The 24,157-nt window shown below is 40.9% G+C and overlaps 1 protein-coding gene across 3 annotated transcripts; it reads left to right on the top strand.

The window, feature by feature from the left end:
- Positions 1 to 23,356, top strand: KLHL8 (kelch like family member 8). Of its 3 annotated transcripts, none has more exons than XM_044428990.1 (11): positions 1 to 152; positions 718 to 858; positions 5,837 to 6,147; positions 12,364 to 12,762; positions 14,284 to 14,470; positions 15,842 to 15,985; positions 17,373 to 17,484; positions 18,156 to 18,324; positions 18,899 to 19,058; positions 20,091 to 20,292; positions 21,223 to 23,356. In XM_044428990.1, exons 3-11 carry the CDS (start codon positions 5,944 to 5,946, stop codon positions 21,344 to 21,346), a joined length of 1,701 nt encoding a protein of 566 aa, XP_044284925.1. In that variant the 5' UTR covers positions 1 to 152; positions 718 to 858; positions 5,837 to 5,943; the 3' UTR covers positions 21,347 to 23,356. The 3 variants fall into 3 exon arrangements, with proteins under 3 accessions (XP_044284925.1, XP_044284923.1, XP_044284924.1); XM_044428988.1 differs by having other exon boundaries at positions 12,364 to 12,912; XM_044428989.1 differs by lacking the exon at positions 718 to 858 and having other exon boundaries at positions 12,364 to 12,912.
- The last annotated feature ends 801 nt before the right edge of the window (positions 23,357 to 24,157 follow it).

Raw genomic sequence — 24,157 nt, 5'->3', positions numbered from 1 at the left:
GGGTGCCTCGGTGCTTTCTGCGCGACGGCGGCGCGCGGGAGGTAGGCAGCGCGGGAGCGCGCGCGAAAAGGTAACGGTCGCGGAGCAGCTGCTCTTCAGAAGCTGGCAGGTCGCGAATGGGGCTGACTGGGAGGGTCACCCCGACCTATTAGGTGAGTTCAAAGGATGAGTGCTGCTGAAACGCAGGCTCCCTGATCGTAGATGTGCTCTTCAGTGGAGGGAAGCATTTTGTGCATGCCTAGAGACACTTCCATACTGTGGGCTAATATCGCAGGCAGGCTTTGGGACTGAGTCCTGGTGCGGAGGGGTTGAACGAAGGAGGAAAAAGACTGGGCTGGACATATACAAGGCTCGGACATTGTTTCCTGCAGAGACGGTGTGTGTTTACAGTCTTTCCCAGTCTTCGGTCACTAGATGCTGTTGGACTACAGCTCCCCGTCTTCGCAGGCGGGGGACGATGGAATCGTGGTATAACACCGAGGTGGGCGGCGGCGGTGGTGGAGGTGGGGAGAGGCTGGTTCACAGAGCGCTAAACTCGGAAAGGGTTATTTTTGCTCATGCTTTCTTTTCGGCAGAAGGGGAGGGAAGAGGGAGGGTTAATGTCGGCTTGCTGGTCCTTTGGAAAAGAGCGGGGGGCATTCCTTGTGTCTGAAGTGAACTGGCGTGGGCAGTCGTGGTGGAGTGATCCTATTTCTTTCCCTCTTCTCCTACTTGCAGGGGAAATTGAAAAGATGGGGCAGTGGGAGATTGAAGTAGAGCACAACATGGAAACTGGACCAGATTTGGGGAAGCGAATCAGAATACAAGTTTGCAGTGCGTGTGAAGTGTGCTATGTTATGATGAGAGTTAGCAAATGAGGTAAATGGATTGCATAAAAAGACCATAGAAAAATGGTGAGCGTGGAAATTGGTGATTACTGGTAAATCTTGTGGCACTGTATGAAAGGACAACAAAGGGTGGCAGATATATAGCATTGTAAATATACAAGTTTGGAGTTCTTTGCTGATTTTCAAATAATGTTTCACTGCACTATCCAAACCTGTTAGCTCCGCAATTTATTGATTTGTTCCTGCTTTGGTTTATAATGAAGAGTTCTATGAAGTTGTTGCAGTTACTCGGATGAGAAATACAATAAAAAGCTCCACAGATTGGATCTGCCCATCTTCAATGTAATATGGAGAGAACTGAGCTGCTGGCATGTTTTGATGTCATTTTATTTAGGATCTCGGCTGCTTTTCTGTTCACTGTCATAACTGCTGTGTACAGGGTTTTTAAAAAAATTCTGTTGTGATAAATGCAGAGCATACTGGCACTTAGTGTGTCTGTTCTCACAACTCAGCAAAACTTGCCTAACCCTCAAGTGTGGGTACACAATATCAGTACCATCAGTCTCAACATCAGCTCAGCTTTGGGCCATTAACAGCATTTTATTTTTATGTCTCATATAAAAATAGTGTAGTATTCTGAGTTAAAAGCAAGTGTTTATTTAGAAAGTCTACTTCTATGTTCCATTTTGGATTGTAAATGGATATTTAGGATGTCAGTCCTAGGTAAGTTGGTGCACCAATTTTGCATCAGTTCATTTAGATTTTTATTTGTTCATTGATCAGTTGCCTTCATTTAAATTTAAATTGCTTGGACATTTACATTTCTAAACAATACCCAATTAGTTGAACAAGCATTCTGCAGCTTCTAGATTCAAATTATAGGTTGCTCAGTGATGTCTCCTAAAAAGCTGTCTTTCAGGTGATCTGTCTGCTTGCTGCTAAAATAATTTATGCATAGGAAAACTATAACTGGTATCACAACATCTGACAGTTTCCTCAGAGGGGGATGGGTAAGGTGCTGTGCAAAAAGCTAAGAGTTTTGTATACCTTACCTTTACTAGGAGGAGAACGCAACATATTTATTTTATACATATGACTTATGTGGTGTAAATACCTGGGTGGCAGGCTTCAATTTTATTTTTTTCAAGACTCCAAAGTATAGGAAATTATTTTCATAGGAAAAAATATAAGACCAGCACAAATGCCATGTCAGCAACTAAAACAAAAGTGTACCTAAGAGCATAAATCAGCAAACCCTTCTGATTTTAAATGTAACTCAAAAGTAGGTCCTAATGCTTCGTTCTTCAGAGTACTTGAAAACAGGAGTTTTTGCATCATTTGGGGTGTTTTATTATTTGCTTTTATGTCTTAAGTTGCTTGTGACTTAGTAGAAAACATCCCAAACATACTAGTTTAATAATGATGCTAAGTATTATAATGAAAGTTCATAAAACAAAAAAGAGGCAAGTAAGGGGGGAACATGATGATTACATATACAATCATGCATGGTTGTATGCAAGAAATGGATAGTACCTCTCATCTTAGTAGAATCCAATGGAGTCATCCCATGAAACTGACTGGTGGAAGGTTAAACGAAAATGTGTATAAAGGACACCTAAAAGGAAGCATGAATTTACTCAGAACATAATAAAGCTAGGGAAGTTACTTTCACAAGATGTAGTGATGTCACCAATGTGGATGCCTTTAAAATGAGTATGGACAATTTCATGAAAGATAAGGGTATTAAAGTCATAATGGTTATAGATTACATTCATTATGGCTCTTCGTAATTTATTATGTTAGTTCCTTTAAGAGAACTCACTAGAAGCATGTATAAAATTATGTAGCCATAGGAATGTATCTGTTAATTGCTCAATTGTTTTATTACAGCCAAGAAATCAGCTAACCATTGAAAAAGGAAGAGAAGAGAGAATTGGGCAATAAACTTTAATTTGAACCCTCCCAAAGTAAATGTCAATTCAGCTGGTTTTGTAGGGGGATGAACAGTAGTTCTTTTTATTTTGCAAGCATAAGTTAAATACAACAGGTGTCCTGATCGTATTGCTTTAAAATGTATGTTCAATATAATGCAGTAGTTAAGTTGGGTTTTTGATCAAGCAGTGTACTTTGGGTTATAAACATCAAACTTGGATATGTAGTGATATTGCCGAAACAGTTTCTGATGTTGACCCTCCCCTCCCCATCTATTCCCATTTTTATTTTTTTTTAAAAAACCTTTTTACTTATGAATGCATATTCTAAGGTCCCAATAAAATTAGATGGAAAATTATTTGTTTAGACCTTTCCTTTCTGCCCCATAAATCAGGGTGGGTGATTGACAAAAGGAACCAAAATGTTAACCAAGGCAAAGCACACACCAATAAAAGAGTAAAAAGAGCACCTAACCCAGCAGACAGCTTACATGGCAAAGGACTACTTGAATAAAATTATTTACCTGCTGGAAAGACAAGAGGAGAGAAAGGCAATCTAGTTTGCTTCGGAGGTAATTCCACTGCCAGGGAGTAACTACTGAGAAGACCCTCTCTTGCAATGTCACCAAAATAAGAGTTTTTCCCAAAGAACTTACATACTGGTGCACTCATAAGGGAGAAAGCAGTCTTTCACATAGCTTAGTTTAGGTTTTATACATCATAACCAGCAGAAACAGACAGGTATACTGTGAAACTATTGTAATAAAGGAGTCATACACTCTAGCATCTTGATCAAGAAAGGGATATTGTAGGCTGGCTACAAATTACTTAGTTCAACAGGGTTCTGAACATATATCTAACAAAGATGTTATTACTTCTTCTTTTAGCCAAAATGGAATCATACCTCTTCCCAAATGTGCCCAAAAGTTCCACTGAGATCCATCTTTCCCCACCTTTCTGAATCTCTCTGAAATGTCTTTCTCTGTATAATCTCCCTGTTAGATTGTGTGCTTGAAATCCCTCTGTGTTGGTAAAATAAGTTCCAGGGATTATAACCTTGAAAGCAGATGCTGCTTTGCCTAATGGACTTAACAGAATCCACAGGTTCTGTCATAAAGCCATGCTACAGACCTTTCAAGTAGTGCCATTGAATTGTTAGATGTATGGGATGGGCTTTCTTCTATAAATGTGTTGCTGTCAGAAATGCAGTGGTGGTGACTTATGGAGATATGTTCCACATGTTCTGAGTGAATGTTTTGCCTTTCATAGTGATGATCAGGGTGTTGCACTGGGGACCTGGGGCATCTGAACTCTAGTTCCCACTTGGTTATGCAGCAAACTTGGTAACTTTGGATGTCAGTCACTTTCAGCCTAATCTACCTCAGAGGCTTGTTGTTGTGACAGTTAAACTGAGCTATGTAAGCTGCCTTGGGTTTCTCAAAAGAAGGAAAAAGGTGGGATACAAATGGAATGCAATAGTAATAATAATAATATCACACCCAGTAGGTGTGGGCTCTCCTGCTTGACAAAGTCTTGTGCCCAAATGTTGAGTTGGGACAGTTGTAATGGTATGCCTTTCATGGAGGGCACGCCCCTGGAGGCTTGACTGTATGATTTGGCATGGACAGAGCTTACTGTGAGGTGAACACCTCTTGTTGTGCCTTCATTTCTACACATGTTTGTTATTAGTGTCAGGAGGACAGCAGTTTGAAAGTATCTTGCATCTAAATAAAGAGTTGGGCCAAATGCGCTTTTGTGACATCTGGTAAAGGCCATCCCTTTGGATGTTTGTACAATTCGCGGTGGTATAAACCATCCTCTTGGGTTCAAATTCCTTATTCATTTTTTAACATGTTATTGACATGAGGTACCATGCTTGATAGGATCTTGTACCCTAATGAAGAATTGCACTGAATGTGAGACTGGTATCTTTGTATCAATGACTGGTATCTTTGACACTCCTCTCCCTTATTTTGGGGTGTATGGTTTGGGATGGCCCAAAGCTTGGCATTGGATGCATTCTCCTAGTTTTTTATCTCTATCTATACTGGCTATATGGGGCATGGTGGTAGTATATGGTGCCCTGATAAAATATTGGGTTGAAAGCACTACTGTGGCAACTCATAAGGGAGACTATAGAGGTGTGGATGACCATGTAAAGTACACTGGGCCTTGTATTTTCCCTCTTTTGATCAATTTCCCTTTGGCCTTGGTTAAGATGTATATGAAACTGTGACTGCAGCAATTATGTGGTTTTGCGTGTTGTATATCACCTATTTCCTATCTGTTCCTAAAAATCACTTGCAGAATTATTCATCCCAGAAGATAAGTGTTTTTTCCATGATTCATGGACCAAACAAATAACTCATTTGTTAATCTTGTGCCCCACCAACCATCATTGATAGGTTCCCTCAAGGGTTAAGGATGAATAGTGCTGAAACTATCCTCCCTCACAAGATTGTTGTGATTATGAAATGGAGCTATATAAGCTGCCTTGGGTTCCTCACAAGAGGAAAACAGTGTGATACGATAATACTTCAGATGGATTAGGGAACAGTATAATAGTCTGTCTCCTGTTGATGCTAATAATGGAAAATCATGTTTCTGCATCTGGCTTGTTTATTATATTTATATCCCTCTTCTTTCCTTTTAAGGAACTCAAGGCAGCTTACGTAATCCTCCTCCTCCCCCTCCTCCTCCTCCTCCTCTCAATTTTATCCTCACAACAGCAGCCCTGTTAGGTAGGTTGGGCAGACAGTCTGTGACTGGCTCAAAGTCATATCCCGTTAACTCCATGGCTGAGTGAGGTGTAGAACCCAGATCTCCCAAGTTCCTCTCCTCACTCTTAACCACTGCACCATGCTGGCTGTTCTTGAAGCTGTGTTAGTGTACAAATAAAAAAATATATCCTTGGAAAGAAACTCTTTGCTTTGTATAGTAGCAAAAGGGGTTTTGACTTATTTAAAATTCTAGTTAATGACTCCAAGGCTTAGTTTATATGCAAAGTTCCCTTGAACAGACAGAAAGTCAGTCCTACTCATGTCAGTGTCTAACCTATTTCCATCTTTTTCCTTCTAGTGCTTGAAAAAACGCCTGTTGGATGCCTTGCCTGATTTGCTCAGCATTATGTGTGTTGTGCCTTTTCATGGAGACTGACCACGAACTTAGAAGGGGATAAACAGCCAATGGCTTCTGACTCTATGGTCCGAGAGCAAGCAAATCGTCATGTGGTGAAAGGAAAAAGGCAACAGCAACAGGAAAGGTCACCTCTGCATAGTGATGGTGATGAAGAAATATTTGTATTTGAAGCAAATGAAGCTTGGAAGGATTTTCACAGCTCTCTCCTTCAGTTCTATGAAGCTGGGGAGCTTTGTGATGTTACGCTAAAGGTGCTGAAAGATATTGCGTATTTGTATGTGGGGGTGGGGGGAGAGGAGAGATTCCCTACCCTTGTTAGGGCCCTCTATGCATTTATCATCAGCTGCCTTCCTGAGATCAGGAAGGGCTTAATTGACAAGCCCAGTGCATATAGTGGTGGAGCTGTATACATTGCAGCAACACTGAGATGGATCCCAGGAAAAGCAGCTTTCACACTGCTACTGTAGCATCTATAGGTCATCTCACTTGCTGGCAGATTGGCAAGCTCCTTTTTGGAGGGTGAAGAACTTACATTTTTGTTTCTTTGGGCAGTGTTGTATTTGACATGTTGCTAATTTGAACTACGTTGTGCTAACCTACGCAAGCTCTAGTGCAGGGGTCCTCAAACTTTTTCAATGGGGCCAGCTGAAAGGTGCTGGCGGCGTGTGCAGGCTGGCAAGGGGGTGGGGCTGGCGAGGCGGGTGCATGTGAGGCAGCAGCTCGCTTGCTCGCTCAGAGATCATCTTCTCCGAGCGAGTCCAAAATGATCTCTGCACAAGCAAGCCGCCTCCCTGCGCGCATGTGGCGAGTCCAAAACCTCTGAGGCGGGCCGGATAAATGGGCATGGCGGGCCGGATTCGGCCTGCAGGCTGTAGTTTGAGGACCCAGGCTCTAGTGCAACACCAATAGTGTTTGCTGGCATAGTGGGTTTTTCCCAGAAAAATCAGCCGTGCCATCAAACACTTTTGTCATATAAGGTAATTTACATTAGTAAGAGTGTCATATAAGGTGCTGCCCATGTTTTCATAACAATGGTAAGTAGTGGCAGTATTAACACAACACATCCACAAAGGAGATCAATTTATTAAGAATATTTATATGCCCTTTCTATGTGTTTCTGTTCCCTCTTTCTGTTTAACTACTTACAGTAAATAGTAGCAGGAGGGAAACATTAGCTTTAATTTCCATTAACAAGTAGTCTCTGTTGAGTTTATAATAGTACTTAGCATGAATAATTCAATGACTATCTCTGTGAATAAGAATTCAAGGAAAGCTACTTAGAACCCAGAACTAGAAAGGTCAGGATGACAGGTTCATAAAATATTAAAGCTTCTCATTAAACATTATTACAGATGATTAGAAATTGCTCCTATGCAAATGGGTGACTTTGAACCTATGATTTGCATCATTTTAAAAGCATATTCAGCTTTTAAAAACATAACCAATCATGCACACTCAGTTCAGTGCCATTTGAACTCTCATATTGAGCTGTATTTTCATTCCAACAGTCTCTCCTTTGTTTCTGTAAAGTGCTCTAAAAACAGTTCTTACTCTTTTTTGCACCTCTCAGAATCGATAAGGTGTTTTGGAATTACTGAACCTGTGCTCTATCATCTTTGGACGGAATTTTTATATCTATTTACCTTTTTCTTCCTTCTGACTCATAGCAAAAGGGATGAAGTTGACTCTAATTAGTATTTTGTATTTACTGCAGAAGCTGCAGCTGCTGTACAAAAAATACAGCATATCCATGAGGGGTGGGTTCCAAGCCCCCCAGTGGATGCCTGAAACTGTGGATGCCTGAAACACTACATTTCGGGGGCGGGGGAGGGTTAGGGGTCCAGAACCCCTGCAAAAGTGGAAAAATTGCAACTGTCTCTAGAGTATTCATACTCACTGAAAGGCAAAACACAACATTGAGGCTGGCTGGTACCAAGACAAAGAGCATGTCATCTGCAAGCAGAATGCATAGTTCCCTAGGGATATATTTTATTTTTTATTTATATTGCGATTTATATCCTGCCTTTTTCCTACAAAGGGCTCAAGGCAGCTTACATCATCTCTCCTCCTCCATCTTATCCCCACAACAACAACCCTGTGAGGTAGGTTGGGCTGAGAGTCTGTGACTGGCCCAAAGTCACCCAGTTGGCTCCATGGCCGAGTGGGGACTCGAACCCGGATCGCCTGAGTCCCAGTCCCATGCTCTTAACCACTACACGACACTGGCCTCTAGAAATATTCACTGTTTTTCTACTTTTCAGTGGGTCTTGCATCCATAGCCCTTCCGAATATGGAGGGCCAGTTGCCAGCCTCGGTTCAGTGGAACTGTGGTAACTGAAACAGCAGATATGGGGGTCCTGCTGTAGCCTGGAAAATGCTTTCCAAAGAGTTTATTTGGGGGCAATTTAAGTCTGCTTATGTTAACTTTTTGAGTACAAATGACAGCCTGGTAATAAGGACTGTATAATTCCTTATTCTTGGACTGACGCTAAAACCAATTTCATCCTGAATCCTAACCCTGGTTCTGACAGGATGATGGGGGATGGGATTAGCAAAGTGGAGAAATATATGGATGGTTTATATGTGAACATTACAATTATCAAAAATTGATAATTTTTGTTTTAACTCTGACCAGTCAGACTCTTTAAAGGAGGCAGTATTTAAAACCTGATATGTAACTGCGGTCATGATTCTTCTGTATCTGGAGCACACAGTTTTTAATGTCCAGGGCCCTTTTCTGGCTCCAGAATTCCTACCCCGCTCCCATGGCTGTTGGAAGTGCTTGTTGTGTTTGTTATTAAATGGTTTTGGTAGTGGCTAGAGAGTGTTAACAGTGTTACTTAGCTTGCAGGCAAATTATTCCAGTCATTTGGTACTCTGTCTCCGTTAATGAAATCTTTTTTGCCTCTACATTAAAAAAAAAAAAAAATGGGGGGAGGCCGCAGTGCTCACATGTGACCTATAGGCCAAGTATTGGTTCTACATGTTCTACTGTGCTCTTTGCTGTGTTGTTAACGTTAAACCAAGGTGTGCCTTTATTGCTGTTATCTCTCTCTCTCTCTCTCTCTCTCTCTCTCTCTCTCTCTCTCTCTCTCTCTCTCTCTCTCTCTGTGTGTGTGTGTGTGTGTGTGTGTGTGTGTGTGTGTGTTTAAATTGGAACTCCAGAAAAGGTTGTTAAAATTCTAGGGTTAGAGATTTTTTTTTTCAAAAAGTAGCTTTTAATTTTATGTATATTTTGTAGGTGGGTTAATAAATTTTATTACTGCATTTGCAAGCCTTATTTACAATATAATGTGAATCTAAAAAGCATTTTAAAGGGCATACTTACTGCAGAATAAGATGGAGATTATTTCTACAGCGTGTACACTGGTTACAGTAGAATTGTTTATATATGAGTAGTCTTAGAAAATGTTTGGCCCAGCATCGTTTGCTGAGTGATGGTGAGTTTGCTTTAATGTTACTTTCAGGCGAGTACTTACCATTTCGGCTACCTTATTCAGAGTATTTGTACTTTATTCTTACATTAGGGTGTATTTGCTGTCGCTTTTACATTTTGTAAGTGACTCCAATTTCCTTAAGATAGAGGAGTGTGGGAAACATGCCCAGAAAAAACAATAGAAATCCTATCATACTTTGAACAGTAATGATAACAGAAGTTATATAGTTATATAACTTCTATATAACAGAAGTTATATAGGATTTTAAATGATGAAATACTTTTTAAATTACATTAACAAAAATTTATTTACTTGGAAAAGCAAGTATTAAGGAAATGTTAAATATCAAGTATAAAGCAATTTATACTTGATATTTAACATTCCCTTAATGCTTATGGGCATGCCTCAGCTGCAATGGCATTTAGAATGTATCAGCAATTCAGCAAATGTTACAGAAAATTGCTGCATTTTTTATTTTTTGGCCTTTTAAAGGTGCTTTCCTGAAGGAATAATTTTGTAACTGCCTACTAGCAAATACTCTCCCATTAGAATATCTGCAGATATCGAATATGTCAATGCTCCTGTACTTACACATTTAACACAAGATGTAATGAACATGGTCAGAGTACCTGTCAGGTTTTTAGGAGATTCAGAACTTGTTTGAATTTTACCATGGTTCAGTTGAATGTTTGTTTGCTTTTGAGGTGTATGTATGCACAACCAACAAAGAAAAGTTGTTGTTGGAATTAGGGCTCTAATGGTGTTAGACTTAGTCACTGGCACAGTTTTTCTTCTGTAGCAGTTCTAATGTGCAAAGTATAATCAGTCACCAGGTTATGAACGAGTTCTGTTCCTGAGTACATCTTTAAGTTGAATTTGTGTGTAAGTTGGATCACATATGAGCAGGTCATGCTAAACAGCATGAATAAGCCAAATGTTTGTCTTAATAGCTGACTGGATAATTAAAAGAATAACTACTTGAGATGACTGGATAAAACTGCTAATAGTAAATCAGAGATAGAGGCTACTCCTTAAATTAGTTGGAGACAGGAACAGCTAGAGAAACATCTAAGTTGTATACAAGTGAGACAACTAGCTTTCTCTAGAAGGGAAACCAAAATAGCAGTTCTTTCAAGAATTTTCTGCTCAATAGGAATCATGTGTGCTTGTTGAAATATTAATCTGTACAAATGCTTGTGTGTAGGGTATGATGAATATAATATTCATTGTATAACAGTATCATAATTATATACTGATCCATAGAGAAATGTTTAATTGATCTGACTAGTGATATAACATAAATGTTAACAATGCACAGAATGTTCTTTGCATTAACTACAAGACAACTGATGTTACAGTTTTGTAATAAAAGGCCATACCTATAGTAAAAAAGCTAACATAAGTTAATGTTCCAGAATGGCTTCTAGATGGCACTATAGCATTAGTTACTTTATAACGCAATTAAATTGATGTATTTGCAACTTCATATAGGGAATGAAACTTAGGTCAGCTAGATTATTTTTGGCAAACTATTTTTTATAGATAGGGGAAAAAAGTGCTTGGTGGTTTTGTAAATTGGGAGCAAACCATAGGAACAAGTTCTCTTTAATCTACTGAGAGATTTTATGGTACACCACCATCCTTCTTAGCACTAACTGTAGTTTTATGTTGTAAGTTATAGATGCTTTGTAACTATAGATCAATTTTTATATCAGACCCTATGCTGGTTCTCCACTAATTCTCCCAAAGCAGTATACAAAAGAATTTAACTTTGCAAAATATTGTGGTTTGAAACCATGGTTGGAAGTACATTTTCAAGTCTTGGTTATGAAAAAGGCTGGTTTGAACTAACTCTTATTGCATGTTCCTACAGATCTAACTGGAAAAGTAGTTCTTGGAAGGAAATAAGCTTGTACTCAACATTAATTTATGATCTACCAGGGCACAATTCTCTGCTGTTCACACTGGATGCACACAGGCTTCTGAACCCAGAGATTTAAATGCATCCTGGAGTGAGGCACTTCGCTGCCACCACACCTTATGCCCAGCATTTTCTCAAAGACAGCTGTTTTCAGCTGTTAGATGAAACACACTGGGGAGGGAGGGAGGGAGGCTGCAGTGTCGTTTGGATATGGCATATGCTATTGGTCCCAGCCTCCTTTCCCTCCCACCCCAAACACAGCCCTTTTCATGCTTTGCAGACCTTATTTTTGATGTTAGAGAAGCAGTCAGTATGGGTCTTTCCATGCTGGCTGGGGTGAGGGCAGCGGGGGGGAGGTGAGGCTGAAGGTACCACATTTGGAGTTCCAGCTCCAATATTGTAGGACCTTGTAGCTGATCCTCCTAACCCTAATCCTATTCCCAGCTTCCAGAGAAAGTTGGGGACTATGGATTGTGCCCTAAATGGTGTATCTGTGGGTGGGTGTATAATGGGTGGTAAAAGGTAAAGGTGAAGGTTTCCCCTTGACATTAAGTCCAGTCATGCCTGACTCTAGGGGGCGGTGCTCATCTCTGTTTCCTAGCCGAGGGAGCCAGCGTTTGTCTGCAGACAGTCTCCGTGGTCATGTGGCCGGCATGACTAAACACCGAAGTGCACGGAATGCTGTTACCTGCCCACCAAAGTGGTACCTTTTTATCTACCTGCATTTGCATGCTTTCAAACTGCAAGGTTGGCAGGAGCTGGGACGGAGCAACGGGAACTCACCCCGTTGTGCAGATTCGAACCGGCGACCTTACGATCTACCAGCCCAGCAGCACAGCAGTTTAAACCACAGCGCCACCTGCAGTCCCGTAACAGTGGTACCACCTGAAAAAAGGGCTTATTAGTGCTGGCTTTCCATTTTCTTTGTAGTCCTGTGGTCAAACAGTTTGTAATTGATAATACTAACTATTCTAGAAATCATTTACCACACCTTGTTCTGTAATGTTTTGGGGGAAAACATTATCTACAATATCTATCTAAGAGCTGCCTTTTGAATCAAGTTAAAATGTTTGGGTTCCTATTAATGTGAATGTATACTCTCCCAATAGGTGGGGTCGAAGTTGATTTCCTGCCACAAGCTTGTGCTGGCTTGTGTTATTCCTTACTTCCGAGCCATGTTTCTTTCTGAAATGGCAGAAGCCAAGCAGACACTGATTGAGATTAAAGACTTTGATGGCGACGCAATAGAAGATCTGGTCAAGTTTGTCTATTCATCTCAGCTAACTCTGACAGTAGACAATGTCCAGCCTCTCTTATATGCTGCCTGCATTCTCCAGGTGGAGGTAGTGGCCAGAGCTTGCTGTGAGTACATGAAACTGCACTTCCATCCTTCAAATTGCCTGGCAGTGCGGGCCTTTGCGGAGAGTCACAATCGTATTGACTTGATGGACATGGCCGATCGCTATGCCTGTGAACATTTTGCTGAAGTTGTGGAATGTGAAGACTTTGTGAGTGTGTCGCCTCAGCACCTTCATAAACTGTTGTCTTCAAATGATCTGAGCATTGATAGTGAAAAGCAGGTTTATGGTGCTGCTATTAAATGGCTTCTTGCCAATCCACAGCATCATGCTACATGGTTAGATGAAATAGTTGCTCAGGTAAGAACCAGCTGAGACCAGGCAAAGGGAGTCTGTTTGAAAATGATTTTGTCATAAAAAATGAGCAGTATATAAGATAACTTTTCTCTTTTGCATTCTGTGTGACAGACAAGTTAGAAATACTTTGGCCATTGCATTCTGAAACCCTAGAAGACTGTTTCTCAATAATAAATTCTCAATTTTGCACACAGATTAATGGCCAGTTTACATTTATTTCCATCCTGTCATCACTCAGTATTTCTTGGCTTGCAGCTGAATGCATGAACAAGTGAACAGTGTTGTGTTCTTGGCACTGTTAACCTTCTTGCCAGTGGTGATACGATCTGCAGTGTCTCTTGTGCATGCAGGTCTTTAGTTTCATGCAGTCATCAGCAATGACCATACAGTACATACAGGTTCACACAAATGAAGAGAAGCTATAAAACCCAGAGGGAGCCACTGTTGCCGCAGCTCTCATTAGAGTACGTCTGCACTGCAGTACTTATCTGTGCTGTATGAGTAAGAACATGCAGCACAGAGGTGAAACTCCCGAGGCATCTCTCACCAAGGGAGGAACCTTTGGAACCAGCTGCGTTCAACAGTAAGCCACCATGGCATTGACTCGGCAATACTGTAAGGTAAAGCCACTCCCATCCATTTGGGTCAGGCCTGTAGACTACCAACTGAGTGCTTAGAAATGCAGTTCCTGCAAATCACCTTGGATGAGTGATAGCACTCAAACTCCACGCTTTGGATCATTAATAAAACTGACCTTTGCCCATAATTGCAAGGGCAATTAGTATAGTACCCTATGTACTTTAACTATATGTGAGATACCTTTCAAGTGTAATTGGGGCCCAGGAATAACACCTCTTCTGGGGTACCTTGTCATTATCAGCCGTGAGAGAGAGAAGCCTTCCTTTGCCACTTTGATGGTTCAAGGTATTCAGTGTTACCCTCTTACATCATCCTTTCCAACTTGCACTGACCCTGTAGTTTTGACCTAATTGAATGTTCTCAGTTTGGAAATCTTGTATCAACCACCTGGCTCCTCTAGAAGGCAGAGTAGGAAAATTGCACCTTTCCTTAGCCAGTGTGGTGATAAGCACCCTCATTTTGAGTACTCTTTAATCTTTCCCTCTTGACATCTGGTTGTGGGAGGAATTGTCACCTTGTTGTCAAAGGAGTTTGCAGGAGAGATGGCTACTTCAAACCGAAGCCTGTACTCTCCCCTGTACTCTCCCTATGCTGCAAGGGGCAGCATTGCTAGTGTAGAAGAACATGGCAGTTTTCCTTTGGTATCTCTGGTGGCCTCACACTTGCCAACAACCTTTAATTTGGGATTTGGTAGAGCCAGTTCAGTTGATCAATGACAATGTCTGTTCTTCCCAGGTGCGCTTGCCTCTGTTGCCTATTTGTTTTCTCATGGGAGTAGTGGCAAAAGAAGAGATTGTCAAGCAGAACCTCAAATGTAGGGACTTGTTGGATGAAGCAAGAAACTACCATCTTCAAATGAGCAGTCATACAGTACCAGATTTTGAGTATTCTGTCCGGACGACACCAAGGAAACACACTGCCGGTAATTAAGTGGTTTCTGATGCACCAGCGCTGTAGAAACTTGCAAAATGTCTGTTATGTAGCTCTTTGTAATTCATCTTATTTGTTAAAATAATTTTAAACCACACTTTTATCATGTTACAAATTGTAGTGATGAGGCTAGTTTTATAAGCAGCCTTAGTCATAATGTATACATAACATCTGATAAGTGTATGTAGCATAAAGGTAGCAGGCCTTAAAATCCAAATGTTACGCAGATACCTTTGTGATGATTTGTGGTGGGAGGATTGCGTCCTTTGGGAGAAGATGGACAACCAGCTACGGTAATATAGCCCAGATAAGTGAGCCACATAGCAAAAGGGACACTCACTCTGGAGACCACCTCTGGGTATAACAGATAAAATACCTCTTTGGAGTTTACACACTACATACACTCTTCTACAAACCCATCAAGAGGCAATGCCCACAACTACGGAGAAATACATGCTAAGAAACATCTTGCTTTGGTAACTTTAAGATACATATTTCCAGTTTTTCTTGAAAGCAGGATCTCAGAAGTGGGTGGCTTTATGCAACATAGCTCATGTTTGTCCTTTGCCCTGTGCTCACCACATACTTTATCCCTCTTCTCCTATGATCCAGTTCTCTCCCCGACTTCTTGATCTGAGGAAGTCATAATTTACAAAGTATTAATATAACAGCAAACTGCACTTTGTGAAAAGGAAACAGAGTCTACCCTGGAAAGAGAGGGAGGAGCATATGAACTTGAAGCCAATCAAGCCAGTGGATTTTTCATCCATAGGACAGGCTGGCATAGACATGAATAACACATGATCCATTTTTGGTTTGTATGAACAATCTGCCATTGTTAGTGTGATGTCCAAGCCCAGGTTTTTTATGAGTTAAGCTGCCCATAATTCAGCAACAGGCCATGTATCTCAGCAATGGGTTAAATAAGATTTGCCTCTGTGACATGAAGTCTTTGTCTCTTCCAGCTTTAATCCCTTTCTGAAATATGCACAATAACAATATCAGTCCACTTGAGTCTGGGTGAAATTATTAACTGTGTACTGTTGAATGACAAATTGTCAGTGTGGCATATTGAGAAGACCAAGTTTAAGTAAACCAAGCAAGCAAGGAGGTGCTTGTTAAATCCTTAGAAAGACACTTGGCTCCTCCATTTTTTATTTTTCTTCTTATATGTTCCTTTTCCCCCTCTGTTGTATTTCCTGAAAAAGATTTAAGAAGGAAAAAAGTAAAGCAAGCCAAGTTCTTCTGTTTAAATTTGTTTTAGTGGGGAAGTTGATGTGTGCTGTGCACAGCTTTTACTACTTTGCCATCTAGCAAGTAATGAGTATGATGTTCTTAGCAAATTGCACCTTTTTTTTGTTAGGTGTCCTTTTCTGTGTTGGAGGTCGTGGTGGGTCTGGTGACCCTTTTCGCAGCATTGAATGCTACTCGATAAATAAGAACAGCTGGTTTTTTGGCCCTGAAATGAACAGTAGGAGAAGGCATGTCGGTGTGATCTCTGTGGGAGGTTGGTAAAAAGGAAACTCTGTTTTAAGATCACTATAAAATTCATTGTAGTTCAAGTCAGACTTTCTGTCAACCAAAATTACAGTCTTTGTGTATAAAATAGTACAAAATACTTAGTTGCTTGTGATAGAAAGATATAATTGTTTCTGTTCTCCAGGAAATGATTGCTTATTTGCTTTGAGGTAGCCAATGAGCGGTCCCCTCTCGTGCTTAAAAACGTGATTAACAGCTTGGTCCTAATCATAGCAGCTCGCACTAAGTTCAAGTTCAATACTGGCAGCTCACCAGTATTCTTTACTGTGTCCTAATAAACATAAACTTATAACAGATCAAAAGGGACCATCCTTTGAGGTTGCTTTTGGATCCCAGAATTGTACTACATTGTCCAGTCCCTGAGCCCTTCCAGTTTCCCTTGATTTGGATTATGTGCTGTAGATCTTCATTACAGAAAATACTTGAAAAAATAATGTAATATTATTACATTAAATAATGTAAACTTTGCTTCAAGATTTGAGAAGTGCTCTAGTGTGGTGGCTAAAACTGTGGATCTACTTGACCTGGTGTAGCAGAGTCAAGACTTGTTCAACTGTATTTTCCAGCTGCCAGCAGGACATCCTGCTTTTTGCTTAGCCCTCTAGACATTTGGCATGCTCAGCTGTTTCATTCAAACCCAAAATAATCTGCTTATCAGTAAAGTTCTCTTTTACAAGATGTGGTTTTTGTATCCTGCCTTGCCCTTAAAAGAAAATGCCCAGAGCAGCTCACAGCAGAAGCAAAACCATCAAGAACAAGTAATAAAGAAATATAAACAGTAAGCAGAGGAAAAACAACAAGCTCAATTTACAGAAAGTCAACAATAACCAGGAGAATTAAAGCATTAACAAGGTGGCAGGTTAAATGCCTGCTAAAAGAGAGAAGTTTTCACGTGCTGATAAAAGGTTATTGGATATTGGGCCTCACTAATCCCCTTGGGAAGGGAGTTTCAAAGCTGCAATGCTGCTCTTTCCTGTGTCCTCTCCAGATGCACATGAGATGCTAGTGAGAGGGGCATCTCTGGTAAGGGGGCAACAAGGTCATGCATGTAAACTGCTTTGAATATACGTTCTCTTACTGGCTGTAGAATGTGTGCTGTATAAATACTGTTCTTACACAGTAACTATCCTTTGGAGAGAAAAAGTGCCCTCATTCAAAGAGAGAAATGTCTGATTCTGTGTGACAAAAAAAAAAAAAAAAAGCACCCACAGACAGTTTGATACTGCTGTTCATATCTGTGATAGTTCAGTTATTTAACCTTTGAGCAGAGTTATTTTGGCAAGAGGCAGGTCTTATTTCTCTTTTTGAGATGTGTACCAGTTTGTCTGATAACCAGAAAATTCAATATGTTTCAGGTAAAGTTTATGCAGTGGGTGGGCATGATGGAAATGAACATCTAGGCAGCATGGAAATGTTTGATCCCCTAACAAATAAATGGATGATGAAGGCATCAATGAATACAAAGAGGTATGTAAAACTGAGGCGTACTTCCTAGCTACAATAAGGAAATTTGTGTGGATCACTATTTATCAGAGATAAACATCAGACAGGTAGTTACATAGGTGTAATTCAACCTACTCAGTACTTCCAGTTTCACAGTCCTAAATGAGATGCAGCATGGAAGGAGAAAACAGGAGATGAGGCAATAAGGTGAAAAAGAGAATGGAAAAGGAAAAAGAAGAATGAGCTGTCAGGCGGTAATCTTAAATTTAGTAGTTATAGCTAGGCTAGTTCATGAAGGAATGTTGATGTTGAATGTTAAATACTGAATACTGAAAGGTGTCTCCTCTCTTGTGGCTATTGCATCTTAATTTAATTTGTTTGAATTCCAAATTTGGAAATGCTCCAGAACATGAAGTTTGCCCCTTAATAGCATCGTTAGCAATGGATCACGGGCCACCTTAAACATTACCTACTACTGATGCATACTGCTCTAGCTTTTCTGGTTTTCTTTTTGAATGTAGCAGAAAGAAAGTCTGGAGAAAGTCTATTGCAGTTTGCTGCTTGGAGTTTTACTATATTCTGTACTCTGTAAAACAGTTTCCAAAATGGATTAGAAATAATTATGCTGGTAACTAGCATCACCAGTTTCTGTTATGTTGATTTTGGCAGCTAACCATGGTGTGTTGCTTTATTAGGAGAGGAATTGCTCTCGCCTCTCTTGGAGGCCCCATTTATGCCATAGGAGGCCTAGACGATAACACTTGCTTCAGTGAGGTAGAGAGGTATGACATTGAATCTGATCACTGGAGTGGAGTAGCGCCCATGAATACACCTCGGGGAGGAGTTGGCTCTGTGGCTCTTGTGGTAAGCAAGCAACGGTGTTTCTGTTAAAAGGGCAGGAAAGTGTAAAATGTTTCCGTCCTGCCTGCTATAACTTTAAATTATGTTGAGGTTATAATCAGGATCAGTACCTCTTGATGGTTCTTTGTGGGAAGAAATGAAATAGTAGATTGATTTGAGGGTGAGAAGTGGAATAGGGAGGCAGGGTAATTATTTAACCAAAGGCACAAGGTAAAACACTTTGCGAGTAAAAAATACGAGCTTTTCTTACAGAGCTACAACTTGTTTTTAAGTTGGATTCCAGGTTGTATAAATATAATTATTAATACAAAATAAATACAATTTAGATGTCATTAAAGTTTCCATTGGCAACAGTGAAAGTGATTGATGGTCATGGAGTTAGTGCTTTAGTTTCTTTGAGGTGATGATTATATGCTTGCAGTCTTAGCTAAGGTTAGAAAGATTGGCTGGAGAATTGTTCCTTCTTTTGTAAAGCAAAAGCAGCTGGAACCATGACTTTTGTTGCAGAAGTGCTTGCTAATTTCCACTTAGGTCCAGATTCAGTACAGAATCTTTCTGATATTTTCCTCTTTTTCAGAATCATGTATATGCTGTTGGTGGGAATGATGGAGTAGCTTCTCTCTCCAGTGTGGAGAAATATGATCCTCATCTGGATAAATGGATAGAAGTGAAAGAGATGGGTCAGCGGAGAGCTGGCAATGGGGTTAGCGAGCTCCATGGCTGCTTATATGTAGTAGGTGAGAATTGCTCAGATGCTCATGTAGATTGCAACATTTCCCTGTAGCTGTGCTCTGACCTAACCCTTTGGGTAGCTACATGAAATAGTTATACCTGAGCTGCAGTGCTGATTGCTGGCAAATCTTAGGATTAAACTGGACAGTTTTACTTACTGTTCAGATAAGTGTTGGGGCATCATTGCTTGGCAACAGATTCTGCTTAGTCTGCCAAAACCTATGGCAAAACCTGCTTGGCAACTGATAATACCATGGCCTTGCTCCTCCTCGATCTTTGGCAGAATTTTTTTGCCCCTGGTTGTCCCTACCTTTTGCTTGTGATGGCAAGCTTTGAGTTTCCCTGATAATGGTCTTTATCAAGGATTTTTCCACTGTCCTGGCACTGTAATCTTTGGGATGAATTCTAATTTGGGGAGTATCTTGTGTCTGCCCCCAGAAAGAATTCTTGGTACCTGCAGGGAAGGCACTGTCAAATAGAGTTGTATCCCTGAATCCCCCTTAGGAGCACAATCCTTTGATTTTCAGTGAGGAAAATGGAGTGCCTTGGTTGATCCTTACCTGTCAGTCTAAGCACCTCCTGTGGACACCTGATTCCCCCACAGATAACCTGAAGATTCTGTAGCAAAGGTGCTTCCCTCTACCCCTACTTTTTTAATAGCACCTAAAAAGTATATTTTTCAGGGATCTAAAGCCTTCAAATTTGGGATGGACATTTGGGAGAATGGATGAATTTTACCTGCTCTGCATGGGCAGAGTTCCCATGGGGAGTAGTGTGTCTGTGAATGCACTCATTGTTTGGGTAATGGATTAAGCTTAACTTAAGTCTTGCGGGAGTTAAGTTCATGGAGCCATCATATTTTTGTGCTGAGAGCATTGTGTACTTTGTGCTTCGGGACAAATTATGGTAAAATTGCTATGCACAAATAGCTTTAGCCATGCAGTGTTAGTCTGAGAAGACTTTTCATTTGCCTGTGGGTCTGTGTATGTGTGTACTCATATATTATGTGTAAATATATCTTTGTATATTTCATGCAGGTGGCTTTGACGACAATTCTCCACTTAGCTCTGTTGAACGATTCGACCCTCGCAGTAATAAGTGGGAATACGTAGCAGAACTTACAACTCCTAGGGGTGGGGTTGGCATAGCAACACTAATGGGCAAAATTTTTGCTGTTGGAGGTCATAATGGAAATGCTTACCTGAATACAGTGGAAACTTTTGATCCTGTGGTGAACAGGTAAATTAAGACTTCCTTGCTCTTTCTAAGCTGGTTCTTTACATTGGATCAACATATAAAGCACTGGAACTGATCAATACATAATGAGTAAATGTTCTGAAAATTGGATCATGTTAACTTTCTGTTATATAGAAAGTTACTGTGATACTGTTGAATGTAGCCGTGTGGGGACCTCTCCCTCTTCAGGTTATTCCAGGCCCAGTTTCTAGATTGGTAGCTTTAACTTTTAAGAACAGAGAAATAAGTAAAAGTTGGGGAAATAAGCCAGTAGTTTTCTGCTCAGCATAAAGTTTTTTGATGAGAAATTGAATGGAATGGTCTTAGGATTGAAATGTATGCAGAACTGACACTGACCGGACATAGATTGTTTCTTCCAGCCCTAGCGATGCCCATCACGTTGAAGCATGGCAATGGGCAAGGCAGTGCAGATGCTGGAGAACAAGTGCCATGCCTTGTGTGTACGTGTGCGTCGCTGGAAGGCAGGTTTGCACACCCATGCATCCTCCTTCCCATTCCATCTGCCTGTTACTGCAACACCTTTTTCTGACAGAGAGCTGGTGTTCACAGTGAAAAAGACAGGCCACTGTGGCTTATTTAAATCACAGCAAAAGAGGGGCATAATGTCTATGCAAGTTATCCTGATGCTTCCCCAGCCGCCATCCCTCTCCGCTTGAAATGGTGCCATTGGAATGCCCATCTAGCAAAACATGTAGGGTGGGAGGATGGGGAGGTTGCTGTAGCTGCTACTCTCGCCCTGCATTGGATGATTGGAAGCCTCTCAATTCAGGGGCTTCTGAACATCAAGAGTGCGGTTGATCGTGCACTTACACGTATAGATGCTTCTTGCTAAGCTGTTTTGCACTTTCAAGATGCTGTATACATTTAAGGAAATCTCATAACTTTTTCACTTGTTTTTTTCTTCTTTTTCAGGTGGGAGCTTGTGGGTTCTGTATCTCACTGCAGAGCTGGGGCTGGAGTAGCTGTTTGTGCTTGTCTTGGCAGCCAAATCCGTGACATGGGTCAAGGATCCAGCAATGTGGTGGACTGCATGTGAATTTGGGTTGAAGTCAAAGTCAGTTTGGTGATTGCTGTGAAATGTTACAAACCTTCACAATCATCTTGCTAAGACATTTTGAATTTTTCCACCTGTATCTGTAAATACTCAGAAGCTTTTTTAATATGGGAATTGGCATGGCATGGCAGCTTTTTAAGGCTTACTGAATCAGTAAAGATTTAGAAAAAAGGTGGAAGGAGCCTCAGTGTGGTGCAGAATGTGCCCTGCAGTGTTTTCATAGTAAATTAGGCAGGTAAGGGCTTTTGATCTCAAGAATCTTGTAACTCATATAGATTGGATATTGGAGAAAGTGCTACCTGTGTGTTTCAAGTCTCTGTACTTTTCTCAAGCCCATCATTCAGAATGTTTTTACTGACATTTAAAGCAACAGTCAACACATGAAGTGTAATGAATGATTGGACAGAAAAACACCCTGTACCTACCAGCTTGCTCCAGTCAGTTACACTGGGAAGCGTAGGACTTTTTTCTGTCCAGACACGCATAGGATTACCCTAAGACTTGTATATTTACAAGTATATTTGTATATACTAAACTATTTCTTTTATGAATAAATGTGTTTGGCTGTCACGCTGTGCAATCCCAAATCAGCCCTGTGGATGCTGATCTCCTGAAAAGAGAAATATAATGGCCTCGTTCACATATAATACAAGCCCATGATTTATTTAAGCAATGGTTTGTTGCCCTAGAAAGGGTGTACCTGACAGATGACCAAGGAGCTGCATCTTGCTTTCTTGTTCCCTCCCTTGTCAGCTCTCTCTCCATATCCTGAATGCCTTTGCCTTGTTGTGGTTCTGACAGTGCTTCACTGCATCCTGCATCACACAGCTGATCAAAGTTGTGTCCCGCTTGAGAGTACAGCTTTGTACCGGGCCTTCTTGGGAGGATTGAAGCACCTTTGTGGAAACTTTCTGAGATGATAAAGGTGTTCCCTTGAGAATATTTGTAGGCATCTGAGCAAAAGGCTTGCTGTATCACAAAGCCATGGTTATGTGCTAACTCACAGCCTTTTGTGACATGAGTCCAGGACCTGCAGGGAGGAAGCTGTGCATAAGGAAGCATGTGCTCTCCAGGTTGGCCTGTTCCTCTGCATATCCTCCTAACATTGGTTGAGTGCTGATGCTTTGGAATTCTGCTTCAGGCGATCAGGCCTTTCAAGTGGCCTGGGCTAGCATTCGTTAGAGGACAACATGACGGTTAGTGAATATGGCACAGTAAATAGTCCTGTGAGAAGGAAAGACAGAATTAAACTGAATGCAAATGAGCTGAAAGTTTCAGTTATTTATGCTCTGACATTTACTTTTGCTTTGAAGATGGGTTTTTGAAGTAGCACACCCTCTTTTTGCCCCATCTCCTCTTCTTCATCAGAACTTCTCTGAATTTCTTTGGTCCTGGTATTTCTTTTGCTCCCCCTTTGCTCTCAGCCCATGCAGCACTTACCTTGCACTTGGCCCCTGCAGCTGTGTACGCGAGGCTCTGCACAGCTTCGTTCTAAAAATAAGCATCATAAGACTACCCTGGGGCAGGTTCCACCTGAAGTGGCAAAAGCACACAAGGCAAGGAGCACAGCACTAATGAAGCTTTTCTCATAAAGGAAATTGTCATCTTGTTGTACAGAGTGTGATTTGGGAGCAGCTTCCACACAAATTGCAAGAGGAAATTATGATCTCACCTCTCTCGAACTGGTGATAATGATGTGGGGAAAATGTGTATGAACCAAAGTTCTATGCCCAAACCATTTAGAATGGATGAAGCTGGCTTGGAGTACAATATGGGCATAAAAATACTGTGTTTCTTGGAGAAACAGTTAAGCAGTGGTTCCCTGTATGTAGTTGTATCACAAAGTGCACAGATAGCTGCTTTACTATTGCACTGCCTCTTCGAAAACGTGTTTGCGTAAGTCTGTAGAATCCAGTGGATAAAATACAGAATAAAGTGGCATGCTGTGTTGTATGGAAGGCAGAAATCTTGTAATAAAAATCATTTATTGTCTGGCCTTGTGCATTTATTTCTTAGAAGCAAATTCAATGTGGAATGCAAAAATTGGTTGTATGACAAGATTTTATGTAGGTACATATTGTAGGTATTAATTTATTTTCTATACCACCCACTGGCTGAAGTTCTCTGGGTGGTTTACAACAGCTAGAATCAAACAGGTAGATAAACCTGAGAGCTTCATCTCATGTCCATTGGAGGTGGCGTCACTGGAACAGACTAAATTATGAAAAACCCTCTGGTCTGAGGGTTTGTTTTGGCAGATGTTCTGCCTCCTGCTGCTGTCAACTTTTATTTCTTAGAGTGCTGTTGAAAGGCTTGTGTTTGGTACAGTATCCAGCATATTTCAGGAGAGTGCAAAAGCAAGAGTACCATCCTGGAATGTATGGCTAGATAGTGTTACCTCCTGTGATTTTCCTGGGAAACCAGAAGACATCTTTAGAAGCCGAGTAGGTAGTCTTTCCTATTGCAGGAATCGACGTGCAACAGAAGAAACTCCCAGTGCTAGTTTCCACGCCGTGGTCTCTACATCACGTGTTTATGTTCTGCCTGTGTGGAGCCTTTGGGAAGTTCCTTTGCTGAGGATGGGTGGTAACCTTATTGCCACTGTCTTGGCTAGCATATCCCAGAGGGTCCCTGCCCATTTCCTTTAGTTCTTTCACCACTATTGTCAAATGCAGGAACTTTCTTGATGTGTTTTGCTGGCTGAATGCTTGTTCTATGCTTTCGTTTATGCTTGTCATCATTAGTCTTTTGTTTGCCTCCATTATGAGGTTGTATGGCCCTTAAGGCTGCCTT

The sequence above is a fragment of the Varanus komodoensis genome, unplaced genomic scaffold, assembly GCF_004798865.1.
Source record: "Varanus komodoensis strain SLA01 unplaced genomic scaffold, ASM479886v1 scaffold2, whole genome shotgun sequence".
In the NCBI taxonomy this organism is placed as follows: Eukaryota; Metazoa; Chordata; class Lepidosauria; order Squamata; family Varanidae; genus Varanus; species Varanus komodoensis.
The sequence above is the reverse complement of the archived record's forward strand: the minus strand, read 5'-3'. Positions and strand labels throughout refer to the sequence as shown.

Excerpts from the sequence above, each read along its gene's own strand:
- KLHL8 (XM_044428989.1), top strand. The coding sequence starts at position 5,944 with ATGGCTTCTGACTCTATGGTCCGAGAGCAAGCAAATCGTCATGTGGTG. Across the intron at positions 17,485-18,155 it reads GCATCAATGAATACAAAGAG|GAGAGGAATTGCTCTCGCCT; the intron begins GTATGTAAAACT and ends TTGCTTTATTAG. Across the intron at positions 19,059-20,090 it reads TGGCTGCTTATATGTAGTAG|GTGGCTTTGACGACAATTCT; the intron begins GTGAGAATTGCT and ends TATTTCATGCAG.